General features: G+C 42.9%; 1 protein-coding gene across 1 annotated transcript in view; it reads left to right on the top strand.

The window, feature by feature from the left end:
- Nucleotides 1–17,831, top strand: part of OXSR1 (oxidative stress responsive kinase 1) — a 93,653-nt gene that overhangs the window by 13,791 nt on the left and 62,031 nt on the right. The window contains exons 2-3 of the mRNA XM_055805400.1: nt 6,328–6,440; nt 16,675–16,783. Coding sequence (XP_055661375.1) covers nt 6,328–6,440; nt 16,675–16,783 — 222 coding nt within the window. The remainder of the gene's footprint in view (nt 1–6,327; nt 6,441–16,674; nt 16,784–17,831) is intronic.

Here is a 17,831-nt window from a genome sequence, read left to right as displayed (position 1 = left end):
CATCCAGTGGACTCTTCTTACCAGGTCCTGCCTGGGGAAAGGATTATTCTCACCCCATATGCGGCTGGCTACAAATTTAAGAGGAGGCTTTTTTGCTAGCTTCTTTTTAGAAGAGGCTCGTTCTTTGTGAGGGGACTCTTCTCTCACCAGAAGGCTCAAATGATGTGGAGAAAATAGAGGCATAACTTTGCCTTCACAGCAAATGGACCAAACAATGCAAGACCAGTCTGAGTTTGCAATCTGGTACTTAATTTCTGGTTTAATTAGATCTGTATCTGCCCTATACTCTGTAAGAATGCCTAAGAAATTCTATTCCCAGTCTTGTAGCTTCTTGTTTTATTACTGTATTGTCCTTGGAACGAGTAACGGCAGAGCAGGGCTCCCACAGCTCTTTGGCATGAAGCTGTCAAAGAGTTGAAGCATCCGGAGATGGAGGTTCCTGTCCCTGTGCCTGCAGTGGCAGGGGTGAATACTGAGTCTGTGTTATAAAGCATTAAAGGTCTCCTGGGCTTTGGGTGTCCTGTCTGTGTGACCTGGAGTAAGGACCATTAACGTCACATCCTTGGCCAGGAGACCTTAGTGTGTGTGTGATTCCATGGCAGGATCTTCTGCTCATTGTTGTAGATGTGTAATTCCGTAAAACAGATATGGAGTGAAGCAAACTGTCTACTTCTCTCGATGTTTCTGCAGCTAATCACAGCAGGGTGGTTTCTTTGGTTGGTGTAACCAGCAGGGTGTAAGACAAACCCTTTGAGAGGCCGTGCCAGAGCCCACAGGACAGGGTTCTGAGTTTTTATCTGTTTTTACTTGTAACTGGATACCTGGAGCCCGAAAGGCATTGCTTGGTCCAGAGCAGCCTTGGTGTGCATTGTTCGTAAGAGGAAAACCCGGGGGCACAATTATAAACAGAGCCTGCGTCACAAGTGGCTTTCTGGCACTGTGCTCCAGATAGTGGAGGATGGATTCCAGATCTTGCTTAAAAATAGAGAGCTTGTGTGTGTACTGGGGAATGGTGAAAGGAGAGGGCAGGGTTGTGCAGAGGTGTTCAGCTGAGCATGGTCTAATGCTGGAGGAGACTTGGGAACATGACTTGTGGAGGCAGGCTGGGAGAGCTGGATTTCTTCACTGTTAGAGGAATAAGCTAAGGGGGGATGTTGTCCTCAGCCATGTAGTGGGAGGTCACAGAAGAGATGAAGGTGGACTCTACAGAGGTGCACAGTGAAAGGCCATAGCTGAGAGCAATGCTGGGAAATCTGATAAGGTACTGAGCTGAAAAAACTTTCATTTTACTCTGGGAGGATGAGTGTATTTCCTCACTGGAGGGGATTTGATACCATGTTCAGACTGATGCTCCAAGACTATTATGGAGGATATTCCTGGTTGAAACAGCTTTGTGAGCAACTGAATTACCTTGAAGTGAAATTTTCACATCTCCCAGGTTACCTAAAACTCTGTTTGCAGTAGTGGGATGGATTTGAAGCTTGGACAACACTGTTTTGTGAGCACCCTTTCTATGTAGCTGCTTTTAATTGTCATTGCATCTAGTGAGGGAATGTTCTAGAGCCAGGATTTGATGTTTGTCTTGTGACCATTTGGCATGACTGTTCCCATTGCTTAAGCACATCTCTCTGCCAAAAGGACCTCTGGCTTCAATTGCATTTGCCTGGGAGGAGGCACCAGTACAATTCATCCCAGTGTTACTGGGAGAGCTGCAATGCCCTTGTGGTGGCAAATACTCAGTTGTCTTTGGAGACTGTGTATATGGACATGCTGTGTCCTCATGTCAGTCCCTTGTATTTCCGTACCTCCAAATAGCCTTGAAATCATTGGCTTCCATTAACTTTAACAGAGATCTTGGAGGGTTTTTCTTTTTCTTTCCTTTTTTTTTTTTTTTTTTTTTTTAAAACCAAGCTTCACATAAGTTATGTGGCAGTAAGTGACTTTAGAAGAGATGGTGTCCAGGCTCCCTCTGTGGGGAGTCTGTCTCAGCTTAGGGAGAGGTTCAAGCTGGAGCTCTGGATGCTGAAGATATAGGGAGCATAGATCTGGGGTGCCAGAGGAGATAACTTGGAAAAATGAAGCTTCAGTAACCGAGTGCTTGGGGAGTTTTTAGTTTGGGTTGTTTTCATCCTTTCAGAGGTTGGTTTTATTTCAGAAAGAACAGTTTAATCATAGAAACATGAAAGAAGCAAAGGTTAGGAAGGGTAAGTTTTCCTCCTTAGGCAGTGTTTCCTAAAGTAGGTCGTGACCCTCTTATGCAGGAATTTTGCAACTGCTATCCTAAGGGTTGGAACTGTATCAGAGAGGCTAGAGAGGTGAAAGCAGGGGGTGTTAAGCAGATCCTAATACCCACTTGGGGTCTCTTTCCTCCCCCCTCCCAGCCCTAAACAAAATGATCTCCTGCTTTTCAGGAATTAAACGGCAAGCATTTGGCTGTGCCCAGTTTTCATTGTTTTGCTAAGCTGTTATGCTGGAAGAGATTAACTAGGGAGTGAATTTTCTCCGAAAGCTGATCTTGAGGGAGGTAGTGTGAAGAGCCTCAGCGCTGACCTTGATCAGAGTGTCTTGAGGTGGGGAGCAAGCATGAACTGAGCACAGAAACATTAACCCAGTGCTGCCCATATTGCAGCTGAGCAGTGTGTGTGGGTGCAGTTGGCTCTGATCGCAGCAGATACGTCTGCTGGGAGAGCTGGTTTGTCCAAGTTGTGCTACCCTAGTACAAACTGCCCTTATGTTTTTTTTTTTCTCATTGAAGTTGGCTCATGACAGCCAGAGAAATCTCTCCTCTCTCTACCTTTCCCTGTGTATTTGTTACCTGCTCCTAAACTTTAAAAAACTTCCTTGCCAGGCTTTTTATTTTTCTCTCTGTTGGTGTCGTCATGTCTTGCCTATGCTGTTTTCACTTAGCAATGTGTTTAGCATCCTTGCTACTGCTTCTTTCCTTTTCTTCTCTTGCCATCCTGGAATTTCATAAGCAAGTTGTATGGCTGCAAAGCCTGAAGTGGCCGTGTTGCTATGTTTTCTCTACTCTTCAAAGCAGCATGGAAACCTGTCTTTGTTTGGTCCCAGAAGCATGGCACGCCACTGCTGCTACCAAAGAGCAGCTTGCTTGTGGCACATCGTGCTGCAGCTTGGCTTAATCCTTGCTTGATATGCTTTTGAGATTTCATTGTTTCTCTATAATTAAGTGCTACAGAGGAGCTGAAAGAAATGACGAATTAGTTGGAGAGGGGGGGAGTGGGGAGAGCAGGTGGTGATCGAATTGAAGAGAGCTGCCAGAAAAGTAGGAGCAGCAGGGAATTAAATGGGAGGAGTCTTTGAGTTCAGATGATTCCCTGCCATGTGCCCAGAAGGATTTAGTTTGGGATTTCATTACTGTTCAAAAAAATGCCATACACTCGTAACAGATCGGGTCCCTGTAGGCTGGGGCATTGTCCAAACACTTAGTGAAAAGCCATTTTTGCCCTGAAGTCCTAGTAAGCACTGATCAGACAGTCTCAAGGAGTGGGAAGGAGCCGTGGTATGCATGGTCCTGCTTTTAATTAGTCTGCATCTATTGTTTCTGGTAGTAACATCTAAAATTAAAACAGAGCCATTCTTTGTGTAGTCACTTCTATAAAAACCTGGACTTCAGTATTGTCTTGTGAAAGATGTGGTCTGCAGTAGTGGTATCATGTCTGGCTTGTAAGAAGCATCTCTGCAGTCATGCTTACACGAGCTAGGCTTAACTGGCACAGAAATCCTGCCCGGTGCATTGTGTTGTGGGGGGAAGCGGGTGTATGCTGAAGCTACTGAGTGTCTGAGTTAGTGGGAAGAGTCTTTGAGCACAGATATCTTATGTTGATGGGGACTATGCAGGTAGCTTTAGAGATGAAAATACACACAGCAAAACCAACTGAAAAGCCCTGTGTGACAACATAGTCCTCTGAGGTCTGGCTTGTTGTTTTCAACCTCTGTTTATTACTATGCACCAAGACATCCAAAGCAAGAAATCATAATACTGGTGCTTTGAATGTGTCAGCAGCAACATTTCTTGTGGGATCTAACGCTTTCCAAAGGAGCGATCCAGGCACAAATGTTTTTTTGTTCTGAGTTCCAAAACACTATTGCTGTAGGGAGACCAGCAGTGCTAGGAAGTGCAGACTTGCTTCTCCTGCTTTTGTAACCACCTCTGTATACTCTGCTATTTTTATCTTGAGTCATTTTGTGCCTTCTCACTTTTTTGCCCCTCCCTTAGAGAAGCAGGTACTGGGTGGAGTGGAGCAGGTCAGTGCAACCCAGGATTCCCAGTCAGTGGGAATGTTTGTGTCAGGGCTGATGCTTTTGTGGTGGAGTCTTGTACATGCTACCTGCTGGGCAAAGCGACCACAGGGAGTGTATATGGAGGTTGTTTTTGGGGTGTTTGTCCCCTGCTTAATGTGGCTAGACTGCCTGCAGCAGGGCTGAAATAGAAACTCAGCTGTCAAAATCTCCTCCCCTTGCTTTTTCCAAGTGCTTATTTTTTTTTTGTTAAAGGTCTGCCTAGACTCTTCCATCCATTGCTCAAGACCGTGCTTATGGCAGTCAAACTTTGTTTTCAGAGTCCTGTGTAAATAATCTTGCCCCTATTGCTATCCTTTTCTTCCACCTAAACTTCTCCTGGTAGCTTTGTTTTGTCCCATGCTATGGATAGTGTCTGAAAAATAGTATGTGTGCAAGTAATAAATGGCCTCATTCTTGAACTTCTCAAAACCACATTTGCTTCATGAAACAGTACAGCTTTAGCAACCTTGCTGTTTTGTGTTCTGCGCATTGCTGCATTCTGCCATTAAAATGTAAACTCTTAAGCGCAGGGAGTCAACTGGAACTGGCAAGCTGATGCTGTTGTCCAGGGTACACTTGTAATGCCATATAAAGTGAAGTGAAACTCCCGTAGCTCCACTGTAGCAGGTACTGGTTGAAGATGAGGGGAGCAGTGTCCCACAGTTCAGGGCTTTGTAATGTATTTCAGTGTGACTCTGGATGGAGCAGTTTTCCCTGTATCATTCAGGGCTGGATTTCAAGCTCTTTCCCCCACCTGGCACTTTATGTATTAGAGTTTGACTGTGACTTGGTGCAACTTAATGTGAGAAGACTATTGATGGTGACTGTAGGGAGCTTCAGTAGCCTTCATTTGAAGATGAGATTGAAAGCTTTTGCCCCCAGTTTATCTGAATATACTAGAAAAAAGTTTGAAAAAATATGCTTGCCTTCTATTGCAGAATCTGGAAGTAGTTTTTACAGCATTAAGAATAGGAGAATCTGGTAAAACAGGTGTGTTACTCTGAAGTGGAGTATAGCTGTTCTAATCTCCCTTATCAGCCCAAATTGGCTTGAGAGCTGTGCCTGGGATGATGAACAAAATAGCTGTGGGTTTATTTTTAATGGCATTTTTTTTTAGGTATTGGCAGTAGGAAGCTATTGAACTATTTTCTGCCTATGCTACCCCCTTTTTTATTTGAATTTATTCCATTCCAGTGAAGTGTGTAAATGTGGGGAGGCAGGGTGAAGGCAGAAGGGAAAGCAACAAGGCCTCCTATTGATGAGGTGACTGTTTCTGGAGGCCAACAAATACAGGCTTAACATCAACTATATTTTAAATCTTACTGTTGCAAATTCCTTTTCATATCAAAGGATATGATATTGCTGGGCACTCTTATCCCTACTTCTAGCAGTTTGAACAACTGTGCATAAAAATGTGGTATTTTTTCCCTATTGGAATTTAAATGTTCTCCGGCTGTGGTTTGCAACCCAAACACCGAGGCGGTGTGCTACTATGTGAGAACTGGAGCTGAACAGGCTTGAATGAAGCCTACTTCGTGTCTTCGCATAAAATGAGGAGGGATGGGAACAGCAATTAGTACATTAAAAATACTTGAAAAATCTCATTAGTGTTTGTAGCAAAGAGCTGGGCTTGTTTTGACACTTTGGGTGAGCATATCAGGTTAAAAGCCTGTGTGACCTCAGTGGCCTTTCTTTTAAAAGTACATGAGAAGAATCACTCCTGTAAGTAAGCTGGAGTCTGGAGGTTTATTTTTTTGGTCTGCAGAGCTGTAATGATCCCTGTGAGGGATCATAAAGATCTGCTTGTTTTCATTTGGTTAGCCCAACACTTTGATGTTGCAGCTGAGCTGAGCCAGAGTTGCACAGATCTAGGGCATGGCATGCCTGTGAGGTTGCCTTCACTGGGTTTCACCTGCCTCTGCTGTCTTTACTAACTGGCATTATGTAATTTTGTTATCTCACCTCCCTTCCTTTCTGCTGAAGTCCTGTAAGATATTGCTAACTGTCTGTCTTTTTCACCCACAGGGAGTGGAGCGACTGCAGTGGTGCAGGCAGCCTTCTGTGCTCCAAAGAAGGAGAAGGTGGCAATTAAACGGATCAATCTTGAGAAGTGTCAGACAAGCATGGATGAACTCCTGGTATGCAGTCAAAATTGTCTGGGGAGTTGTATTTCAGTTAGCATAATCTCTGTGTTTGCTAGGTGCCTTAAACAACCTTTCTTGACATGGTGTGAGGGTGAGGGGACTTGACTGACTTCACTAGAGGCAGTTCAGTTGTCCTGGTTGTGGGACACAGTACTTAAAATGTTAAAAAGATCCAACTGTTTTAGGACTTCAGACTATTTGTTTAGAGTTAAGCACTTTGTATAATCACTTTGTTTTGAACAGTTAATGTGCAAGTGTGAAGCTCTGCTGTACCTACAAGAGGTCTGCAGCTTGAGGTGGATCCAGAGCTACGTGCTTCCAGAATCTTAAATTTTAAAGGGAATGGTTTTGCTTTCTTTTCCTGCAGTTCTTTAAATTCCCCCCAGCCCCTCCTTCACCCGTGATGGGAAAACCTGAATGAATTAGCTCTTGTTCCTAATCTCTTTCTGGTACTGATGCCAGCTAAGGGATCACTCTGACATATTGCAGGCTGCCATATGGAAACCCGCACTAATCCCGAGTTCAGGACAGGAGGTAGAGTCCTTTAGAGCTGTAGTTCAGTAATTTTCTTCTGCTGTGTGCCTATTTTGTCAAGATTTTTCTGAATGGAAAATAGTTTCTGGCAGGTAGTTGTGGTAACTAAAATTTCCTTTTTCTCATTTGGCTTGTATGTTGATGGGCTGCTTTGTGTTCTCCTTTCTGTGTGTGTTAGCTTGGTGCTTCTGTAGTGCAGTAGCTGTCACATTCACCTCACATGTGGAAGGTCCCTAGATTTAAGCCAGGCAGTAATAGGCATTCCTGTGAATGTCGAGGTGTCTCCACTAAAGATGAGAAAGCTCTCTTGGGTGAAGCTTCCCATAGTAAATATTGGCTGGCACAGGTTGAGGGTAGGTGGAGAGATAAGGCCTCGTACCTCCTTTGGTTTTAAAGCAACTACCCAAGTCTTTTTTTAATCTTGTCTCTCTGTCTTTCCGCTTGCATCTTGACATTTTCTGTAGTGTTATGTCAGGCACTTGTTTTGGTAATTGCAATTAGAAAGTAGAACAGAGACAGTTCAGGAGTCCTGGCTAGCTCTACACATGTACGATCTTCAGCAAGTTGCTTGAGCCATGGTTCCAGTTTCCATCTAGTGACTAATGCTATTTTTATCATTATAGGTATCTGCAAATCTGCTCTTGTAAAGAGGAAAGGCTCCATCCAAGCTGTCACATTTTAGCGTGCCTGTGAAGAGTTGCATGTAGGACTCCTGGATGACCTGTGTTCAAATCCTCTTATGGCTCATACTAGTGTAGGAGTTCAAGATCTCTTCCCTTTTCGCAGTTGGTCTTTTTGTACTGATACCGACCCCTGATAATATTTTCAGGTCTTTTATGTGGCTTGTCCGTACTGCTCTGCCTCAGTTATATTCCTAACTATTGTCATGATGTAGTAATTGAGATTTAGTCTTCAAGTAATTGCCAGTTCCAGCTAAAAGGGTTAGGTTCAGAAAGATACGCTACAGAGACTTGGCATGTAATTTTAGATAAGTACTTCTAATTGCACATTTTAAATCTCTGGCTGACCTGTTCCTCACAATGATTTTTCTTGTTTTGAGTAGGACTGCAATGAATTGCTGTTGTCAGCTCTCCTAAGCTTCCAATTTTGTGACCAGATCTAGTGTGGGTCCTTCTGTAGGCTTGTGTATGCAACTGTAGATGTTCTTGAACTTAAAATCATGCAGAGGTGGAGGGTTGAAGGGGATGGTTCTGAGATGTAGCAGCTTCCTGGGCCAGTGGTCACAAAGATAGATGTAGTGTGTGAGAAAGTGTTTTCCCTGGGTTTGTTCTGAATTTGTCAGTTTGAGTGTTGTTTCCCAGTGCAAGAGCCAAAAGGATGGAAGTTCCTGATTTCCCTGCTCTGCTCTTACCTTTCCAACTTCTTATCTTGTCTTCATATTTGCTTGTTCCTCAAAGTAAATATTCTCAAGCCTTTCAGTATTGTAATCTCCCTTCCTGGCAGTTTCCCCGGTCGGTTTAAATACTTTTTTTGAGTAACTACTTGTTACTGCAGGATTGGGATTTTTGAATTTTTTTTCCCCTTCCAAAAAATGTATATTTAAGTCTTTGCAGGTTACAGTGGTTTTAAGAAGCAAGTGGAAAGAGAAATATGATGAGTTCATACTGTATGCCCCCTCCTTGCTTTCTCTTCTTCCCCAATGCAGTTAAAACATGAACTCAGGCTTTTATTAGATCCATTATCCTTCAGCACCGCAGAAGGATATCAGCACTATAGTCAGCTTATGGTAAACTCTGATGTACCGCCTGGGGTCAGGACAGTGCTTTTGTATTAGAGCACTGCCCAGTTGTTAGGCAGTGGGGCAGAAAAGGGAAAATTGTGCTTAAATTCTTCTAAGATTTTTTTTTTCTGCAGTGCTTCAGACCCGTAAGCCTTCTCTACTGAAGCAAGCTTGTTTATTCCCAGAATCTGCCTAGCAAAGAGGGTTAAACAGTGTTACGTTTCTTGGGAGAGGGTAGGGAGAGCAGCAAACAGTTCTGCCATTGATAAGGATGACTTGTCTCTTCTATGACTCTTTCATTGCCTGTACTGCTTAGTGGCTGGTGGTTCTATTTCTTATGATGGAGGAGAAGAGGAAGGTTATGTTGGAGTGGGGTTAGGAAATCCACAGTGAGTGGCTCAATTGCAGGCTGAGCGGATGAATGAGCTTCCTTTAAGCTTCTATGGCAGTTGGTGCCCAGAGGCTGAGGAATCTGGGACTGTCTCCTAGCTTGTGGAGATGCTATGTTTAGGGTGATTGAGTGGTATGGCTTGGCTTGTGGAAGGTACTGATCTTGATCCTTGTATCTCAGCATGCACTTGAGCAGTGTGGGTGGTCAGGAATAACCTGCACACTTTGCGAATGCTGAATGACATTCTAGATTAATGCAGTGGCTTAATTTATTGCTGCTACAGGGTACGGAAATGTAGAAAGGACCAATTTTGTTGCACCATGAGCAAACCAACTCAAGGGCATTCAGCTCTTCAGCAGAAGTGTTAATTGCTGTAAAGAATATAAGCAGGAGTAAATGCCGCATAGAGAAGTGGCTCTTTCTAGCCCAGCTACTGAATTAGGTGATGTTAGTCAGGAATTTTTCAGTGCTTGATTTTTATCTTTTTTCTCCCTGCATGTTTTTGAATTGTCTCAGGTCTTTCTGAGACTGCATGTGTGTTTACAATATGGCTTATAATTATTCTTGCTGACCACTGTAACTGGGAGTGGAGTGTAAGGATAGGTGGTCAGATAGTATTTTTTACAATTGATCTTGGACTTTCTGATTTGTTAGTGAAGTTCCACTTCTTACTTGTCTTACAAGCCCACAGTAGTTAACAAATCTATGCAGCATTTGGTGTGTGTTTGAAAACAGTCTGCTCATGTGGTGTACTTCACCACTGGACACTGTTCACTGCTGTGTTTTGCTCTTATCTCTCCTTTCCTTTGTGGGATGCTGGTTGCATTGCTGCTGTTGCTGATCCTTGAAACACGGTGGTATAACATCTCCCACAAAATAACCATGCTTCAGGCTTTTTTTGTTATATGTGTGTTATTGTTTTAAAGAATTATTGTTCTAAAAGGCCTTAAATCTCCCCTCTGTCCAGCAAACTCTGCTTCATTTTCATGCAGTTAAAGCTGAGTTAGCTTTCTTTCATCCAGGTGGGTTTTTTCCTCTGTGCTTTGAGTAGCAGATGATGTGGGTTGTCAGCTTAGCAGTCAGTAGGAATCCCGAACAGCAGAGAATAAACGTAAGCTATGGGGTATTGCACATTGGGCTTTTCCATCTGGGGGAAACTCCTGCCTGTTCAGTTCCTAGGGTTATTCAACAGGAGATGGGTTCAGGAAGGAGCATGGGAGATGTGGTATTGGTGCTCCTAGGAAGGAGCTCCAAACTCTTCTTCATCCGGAAGCTGATAGTACTGGGCCTGATGGGTCTACACACAATGGTGAAGTGAAGGTACTGCTGTGGTCAGAGGGCAGTTAAGGAAGCAGAGGGAACAAGTTTAACTGCAACAAAAAGAAATGTCCTTTTGAATTTCATGGAATTAACCTGGGGGACTTGCTGCCAATAATACAGAGATCAAACATTGCGTGAGATTAAATAAATCAACCTATAGTTGAGAAGGTTAAATTAGATAGGATTTAAAAAAAGGATTATGTACTCCCCTGGTTTAAAGTATAAGCCAACTGTTAACTGCCCAGGCTTAGTCAGAAGTCTTCCCTCTGGGCAGATAATTGTGTAACTCCTTGTTACAGCATTTTACACCTTCTTTTGAAGTCTTGGACAGGATATTGAAGTGGCTTTGATCTGACAGAGCAGTTCCTACAAGTGGATTAACCAGACTGTCTTACAGTGGTTGGGAGCAAAGCAGCAGACTGCTGTAGAAGTAGTACAGATGTTTCATCCATGCCTGTCATCTTATGGGAATTGCCATTATAATTCCATTTGCAGTCCTGAGGACCTTTACTCTTGCTCCAGGGGAGAAAGTCGCCCAGTGTCAGTGCCAGAGTCTCTGACGTATAATGCGTGGCTCCTGCATGGTTGTTTGATATGCTGTGTTATGTGTTTCTTGCATGATGGGATTGCAGCTTTATGGAAGGCTTAAACCAAAGCTGGGTAGAGCTTGGTTGTATTGTTTCTCAAAGCTACAACAACAGAAATCTTAATTACTGTGCTGTTGAAGTAGTCTTTTTTTTTTTTTTTTTGTTAAAAGTTCATGTTGAACATCAGGATTAATGGTGGGTAAAATCCTGAACATAACATAATGTCTTCCTTCACATTGACTGGATGAGCATGAGATGGTGTATGTAAATAACTTCAGAGAGTTTGCAATTGACTGTGTGGACAAATGGCAGATTTAAGGCATTGTTGAGATGTGAAGACTTAGTGATCTGAACAACTGTAAAGGTCAATGAAATGTTAGTTGGTGAAGTGAGTAAAGCTGGTTTTGCTTGTGTCTGTGAGATGTCACTTGCCCATTTGCTTTGTGGCTGAAACAAAAAAAAAAAAAAGGCATGTATGAGTTGCTACACCATGGCAGTTTTAAACATCTGCTTCCTTCATGGCTTTGTCACTCAATACTGCAGACCTTGAAAGAGGGAACGACCTTTGAATGATGCTGAAAGATAGCCACTGAAATGGGCAATTGCTGAATGACTGCCATAGGGGTGGTTTGTTCCCATCACCTAAAGATTAATTTATGGTTGAAGCCTTCTTAATCCCTTTCAGTATTTCTTTTCCACTGTTGCTCTGGGTGGGCTAATCTAATCCCTTTTTAATCATGCCAGCCTATCTCCTGTAGCCACATATTGAGGTAAGGAGTTGAACTGGATAATCCAGAGGTGGAAGTTGGATCAGAATCTCTGATTTTGAGGTTTATGCTTTTTCCATACTCCTTCAAAAAATGTCTCGGGTTGATTGTGGATTTTTTTGGGTGTGTGATGTTTAAAAATGGAAATGAATTAATATTCTCAATTTTAAACCACTAGACTAAACCATCAGAATTTCACTTGGAGCAAAATTTGAACAGTTATGGCTGCCTGTAGGACAGGAGCTCTAAATCCTGCTTTAAAAGGATGAACAACAGCTTTAATGCCTTTATACCTTGAGATTTCAGATGAGAGATTGAGTTCTTTGCCAGCCATAGTTGAAGCATTGGTGTATTCAAGGTGGAGATCACATCTGACCCGCTTTGATTTCCTGCCCCAGGCATGCTTTCCCTCTCCATTTCTTTTGTGGTCATGATTGCCTTCAAATAGGGTAGCCAAGCTGTCAGTTTTTTGGATTCCTCTGAAGTTGCAGGTATCCACATAAAAAAAGCATACTGCTGCTGCGTGGTCTGTCTTGGGTTCATGTCAACATGTAGGAAGTAAAACTAAATAAAGCACTATTTTCATCCTTGTACTTGAGAGCAAGTGTCTTTTGAAACGTGTCTCAGGGGCAGATAAACACAGAGTAGAAGGTGATGGTGTGAACAGAAAATACTGTTATGGAAGTTCAGCTAATAGCTTATACAAAGCAGGTAAGGTTGTATTTCTTTTCTGCTATTAACTCAAACTTCAACTGTATGTCAGTGGGCAAATAAACTCACTTCCAAAATAGTAGATCTCCAGAAGTATGTCTGAGTTACAGGAGACTTGTAGGTTTCTTATGATTCTAAATTATACTTCACAGCAGTTTTATTAGTGTTTCACAAGCCTTGAAATGCTTCTTTTATTGCCCGCAGAAGTACTGAAAACATTTGTCAGAACCCTTAATGGAAGACATGAAGGCCTTTATAGCTAATCCCCGTCTATTTGCTTGTGGTATTTGACAGTACAGATATTTTTAATATCTAGCCCAGGGTGAGCATGTAACCATCTCTAAACCATTGCCTGTGTCTAGACACGTTTTTATCAGTAATTCCTCTACAGAGTGGAGCAGAAGGCAGTGTAATTTATGGATCCTGCAATGGGGAATTGTCAGTAAGGCTGTATGTCATAACTGAAGCCATCTAGTGTGAGGGGTGGCAGTGCATAAGCAACTCGGTGAAGAGCTGTGTGCCATCCACTGGATCTGTAGGTGGTTTCAGGGGTCAGTATCAAGTGACCCATGAGTGTTGGCGGAGTGGGAGTAAATAGTCTTCTACAGCTTAAAACTTGTATATAGCAGCCCAGATAAATTCTCATGTTTAGCATTGATGTTATTACAGAGATGTAGAAATTGTTGAGATTTATATTGGAGGACTCCTAATGCGGTTTTGTCGCTAGTGACAGTGAGGGGAGCATAGCTGTAATTCACTTTTTTTTTTTTTTAATTTGTGTAATTTGGGGATAGCAGCCTTGTTAGAGAGGGTAGGGAGAGGAAATCATTGCCAGCTATGACTTTGTTGTGTTTGAAGAGCAGCAAACTCTCAAAAAAAACGTTGGGAGTAGTATTAAAGCTGTGCTTAGTACACACAGAAGGGCTATTGCTGCATTTTATCCCTCTTTCTGTAAGTGTGCTTTTGAGCAGAGCTCCCCAGTGTTCCTTGACTGGGATTCCTGCCTTAACTACAGCTCTTCATCCACTACATTTGTACTGCTGTAGCACAGACTGTTGTATGTACAACAAAATTGGCTTGGTTTCAATTACATGAGGAAGCATTTTAACCGCAAAGCCCACTGTGATTTGTCATGATCAGTTAAAACAAATGTATGTGTTGAGCCTCCAGGATGTTGGTACCCTCTGTGGGAGTGAAAAGGAATGTAGCTTTGATGTAGCCGATGTGAGATTAGCCTGGAAAACTACTGTAAATGGGGTGGGGGGGTCTGTGGGTGAAAGGGAAGGTCTGCCTGTCTGCTGCTATTATTGGTAATAATGTAAAAACACTGGAAATCATGGGCTGTGATGCAATTAATTATTCAGAGCTATGCTACACTGTGTGAGAAATGGTTTAATCTGCCTGTGTTACATATCTGCTAGCTGATGGAGGTGTGTAATTGTGTAGATCAAGTTTGTGATTATTTATCTTCCCTCTTTGTGCACCAAAGTACATGACAGACTTGAGCTATTTTTTTCTTTCTTTTTTTTTTTTTTTTAAACTGTGCTTCCCAGCCCAGGGAACAGCCTGTGGTAATGAACAAGAGAGGAAGTTCTTGGAAAATAATAAAATAGTAACTAAGCGTCACGGAATGCCTGCAAAATGCTGTAGTAAATAACTGCTCAAATGGCAAAGATCTGATCCAGGTCTAGGCTCTTTAGTAAACTTGGGCCAGACTTTGTCTGTCTCCTGAATTTCAGTAGAGTACAGTAATATATGCAAAATATGCAGTGTTTGTGTGTGTTTCTTGTGCTACTATCTTAATCTCCCAGGGAGCTGGTTCAAAATATTTTGGGTGGTCTAGCTAGGAAAGGATAAAACCAGCTCCTGTAGGTCGCTTCCGAGAATGGTGGCTTTGGGGCAGGTCTGGCTGATGGGATGATCAGCATCCTGCTTGCTGCTTTTGACCTGTGTTTCCTCTGGTGCCACTTGTGCATGTGTGCTTTTTTCAGTTGTCAGAGATGGAAGCTAGGCACTTGTATTTGCTTGCATGTTTAAAAGAAAAAAAAATTCTCTTTAAAACTAACTTGAAGTTTTAGGCTGAATGCAAATTTCAGACTCACGGAACAAGATTGTGTCAGGTTTATGGATCCATTAACAAGGGGCTTAGTCAGTGCTCTGAGCAAGTCCAGAATGATCCTAGGGTAAGCAAATGAGTTCAAAACTCAGAGCTCAATGAGTTTTGGAAAGGTTGAGTGAATAAAAACTGTTGCGCTTATGTTTACAGACAGCAGCCCAGAGTTTTATGTGTTTTTTTGAAAACATTTTTATGAAACTTATGTATACAAACAGCAGACCCAACCATCTGGGTCTTGTGCAAGGAGTATGACAGCACAAACCAGTCACTGAGGCTGACCTGTGTTATCCATGGTCCCACTTGCCATCCATTCCCTGATAGAAATTTGAAGCAGGGAAGTAAAAAGAACATTTTTGTTGCCAGCTTTGTCTCTCAAGGGGTTTTCCTGCATTGTGATGAAACCTAACTAGAAGGTATTGGAAAACTCCAAAGGTGCTGATTTATTTCCTTTTTGAAAAATAGCTCGATATAAGTGAGTGTTTGCAAGGAAGGGAGCTGTAGCTATCAGAGTAAGCAGAGGATATTGTTTCAGGTTGTATTTATTTTTACACAGTGGTTTTTAATGAATGGGTATGCTACACTGAGATGAATAGCCTACTCCCCACTCTTTAAATATCGTTTCCTGTTTAGAAGGATTCTTCTTTAATTTGCTTATTGGAGTTTCCTGGAAAGTTGGTGTGTCTTTGATTCCTCAAATGCAGCTACTCTCTGAAGAGCAGTATTAAAGTGGATAAATCAACATTAGCATGCTTTTTTGTAGCTTTGCTTGCCAGCTAAACCCTTGCCAAGGGGAAGCAGTGTGCCTTTACGCTGTACTCTGTTACAAGCAGAGCTTCGTACATGAGCAGGGGAAGAATATGCTGCGTCTGTGGTGTGTCCTAGACATGTGTGAATCCTTCTTGGAGCTTTCTCTTGTACTTTGGTACCAGAGAAGTTTTGTGCTTAGAGGGAGGAAAGGACCAGGGCATGAAGGGCCCTTGCTTTCTTCCTTGTGTGTTGGGGGTTATGGCACTTGGCTCAGTGTGTGTCCGGCTGACAGTGGGCAGCGATTAAACCTTTGAAAAGTAAGTGGCATCTGTGTGTTCAGTGGAGGAATGTCTTAGTTGAGAGCAGGAGTTCAGGATATCAAGGATGAGTGTCTGGTGTGGGTGATACTGGAAAGTACAACTTGACAGGTTGGGGGGCTTGGCTAAAGCACAAAGGCCCAGCTGGGTGTAGTGCAGGGTGCCAGGCTTAGCTTAATGGGTGGCTTTTGTCTATGGACAATCAAGAAACTGCTAGGCTTTCTGCCCAAACTGGTGATTCGTGCTTGCATAATGAAAAATCAGTCAATGCTTTCTGTGGTGGTGTTCCCCTCGTAACCTAGAAAACCTCAGCCCTTGACCCATAACCAAATCTAAGGATAAGCACGGTTAAAACTCAAACAGTTTAATATCTGAGCGTATTTCATGTTGTACTCCATCTGTAGTAGCTAATGACTTTCTCATCTAGAACTGATTTCCCTCTTCTTCCAAAAGACAGTATGACAAAAGATACAGCTGTCCTTTGTGCCTTCAACCTGATTGAGATAAGCCATCTGCTTTCCTGCTGGGAAGAAACATAAGGGGTAAGAGGCCTTTTTTTTCCCAGAGGCAAATATTTCCCTTTCTCATCCAAATGATGGTCTTCAACAGATTAAGCATCTGTTGTGTAATGTCTCACTGAAAGGCGGAGTCAGCATGAACTTCTAGGGTAACAAACTGGTGTGAATCTTTGGGAATATTCTGTTTTAATTGCATTCAGGTGTTTCTGTTATGACCACTTATGTTGCCCTTGCCAAGGCGTTTTTGGTCAACTTTTTCTTCTTCTAGACAGACAGGAAGAACACCCTAAAATACCTTTGGGCCCCAATATGATGCAGGCTGAGCGTTATGAGTATTTTTGGATTTTCTACTTTTAGCTTTGAGGTAACCTTTCTCTTTGCACTCTCTTCGAACATTGTGTCTTGAGGAAGATAACTTCTGTGCCCAAGGAATAATAATTGATGGATCCAACTGCCTAATGCTTTATTTTTCTCTACAGAAAGAAATTCAAGCCATGAGTCAGTGCCATCACCCCAACATTGTATCTTACTACACATCATTCGTGGTGAAAGATGAGCTTTGGCTGGTGATGAAGTTACTTAGTGGAGGTGAGTGGTCCAATTTCTTTACCTTAAAAGGCAACATGAAAAGCTGTCTTCCTGTTGTAATACTCTTTCCCTTGTTTACCTCCTAAACTTCCCACTTGTGAATTAAGACATTTTATAGAAGCATAGAGTTGTTTATTATCTTGAAGGTCTTTTCCAGCCTGAAGGCCAACTGTTAACAGAGCACTGCAAGTCTACCACTAAACCACGTCCCTAAACACCACATCTACGTGTATTTTAGATACTTCCAGTGATGGTGACTCAACCACTTCCCTGGGCAACCTGTTCAAGTGCTTGACAACCCTTTCAGAATTTTTCCTAATATCCAATCTAAGCCTCCCCTGGTGCAACTTGAGGCCATTTCCTATCATCCTATCAGTTGTTATCTGGGGGAAGAGACCCACAGCTACCCTGTTAGAACCTTCTTTCAGGTAGTTGTAGAGAGCGATCAGGTCTCCCTTGAGCCTCCTTTTCTCCAGGCTAAAGAACCCCAGTTCCCTCAGCTGCTCCTCATAAGACTTGTGTTCCAGACTCTTCACTACATTGTTCATCATTGAGGTGCTGAAAGTCTTCCCTGTAGTGGGGGACCCAAAACTGAACATAGTATTCAAGGTGCAGCCTCACCAGTGCGGAGTACTGGGGGACAGTCAAGTCCCTAGTCCTGCTAGCCACATTATTTTGGATGCAAGCCAGGATGCTGTTGGCCTTCTTGGCTACCTGGGCACACCTCTGTCTCATACTCAACCAGCTGTCAACAAACACCCCCAGGTCCTTTTCTGCTAGGCAGAGCTTCCCAGCCACCCTTCCCCCAGCCTGTAGCATTGCATGGGGTTGTTGTGACCCAAATGCAGGACCTGGCACACTGAGCCTTGTTGAACCTCATACAGTTGGCCTTGGCCCATTGGTCCAGCCTATCCAGATCCCTCTGCAGAGCCTTCCTGCCTGACCAACACTCCCCCTGCAACTTGGTGTCATCTGCGAACTTAGGGTGCGCTTGATCCCCCTTGTCCAAATCATTGATAAAGATATTAAACAGCACTGGCCCTGATAC

The sequence above is a fragment of the Falco peregrinus genome, chromosome 5, assembly GCF_023634155.1.
Source record: "Falco peregrinus isolate bFalPer1 chromosome 5, bFalPer1.pri, whole genome shotgun sequence".
Lineage (NCBI taxonomy): Eukaryota > Metazoa > Chordata > Aves > Falconiformes > Falconidae > Falco > Falco peregrinus.
Note: the sequence above shows the minus strand (reverse complement) of the source record. Positions and strands in the feature narration are given on the sequence as shown.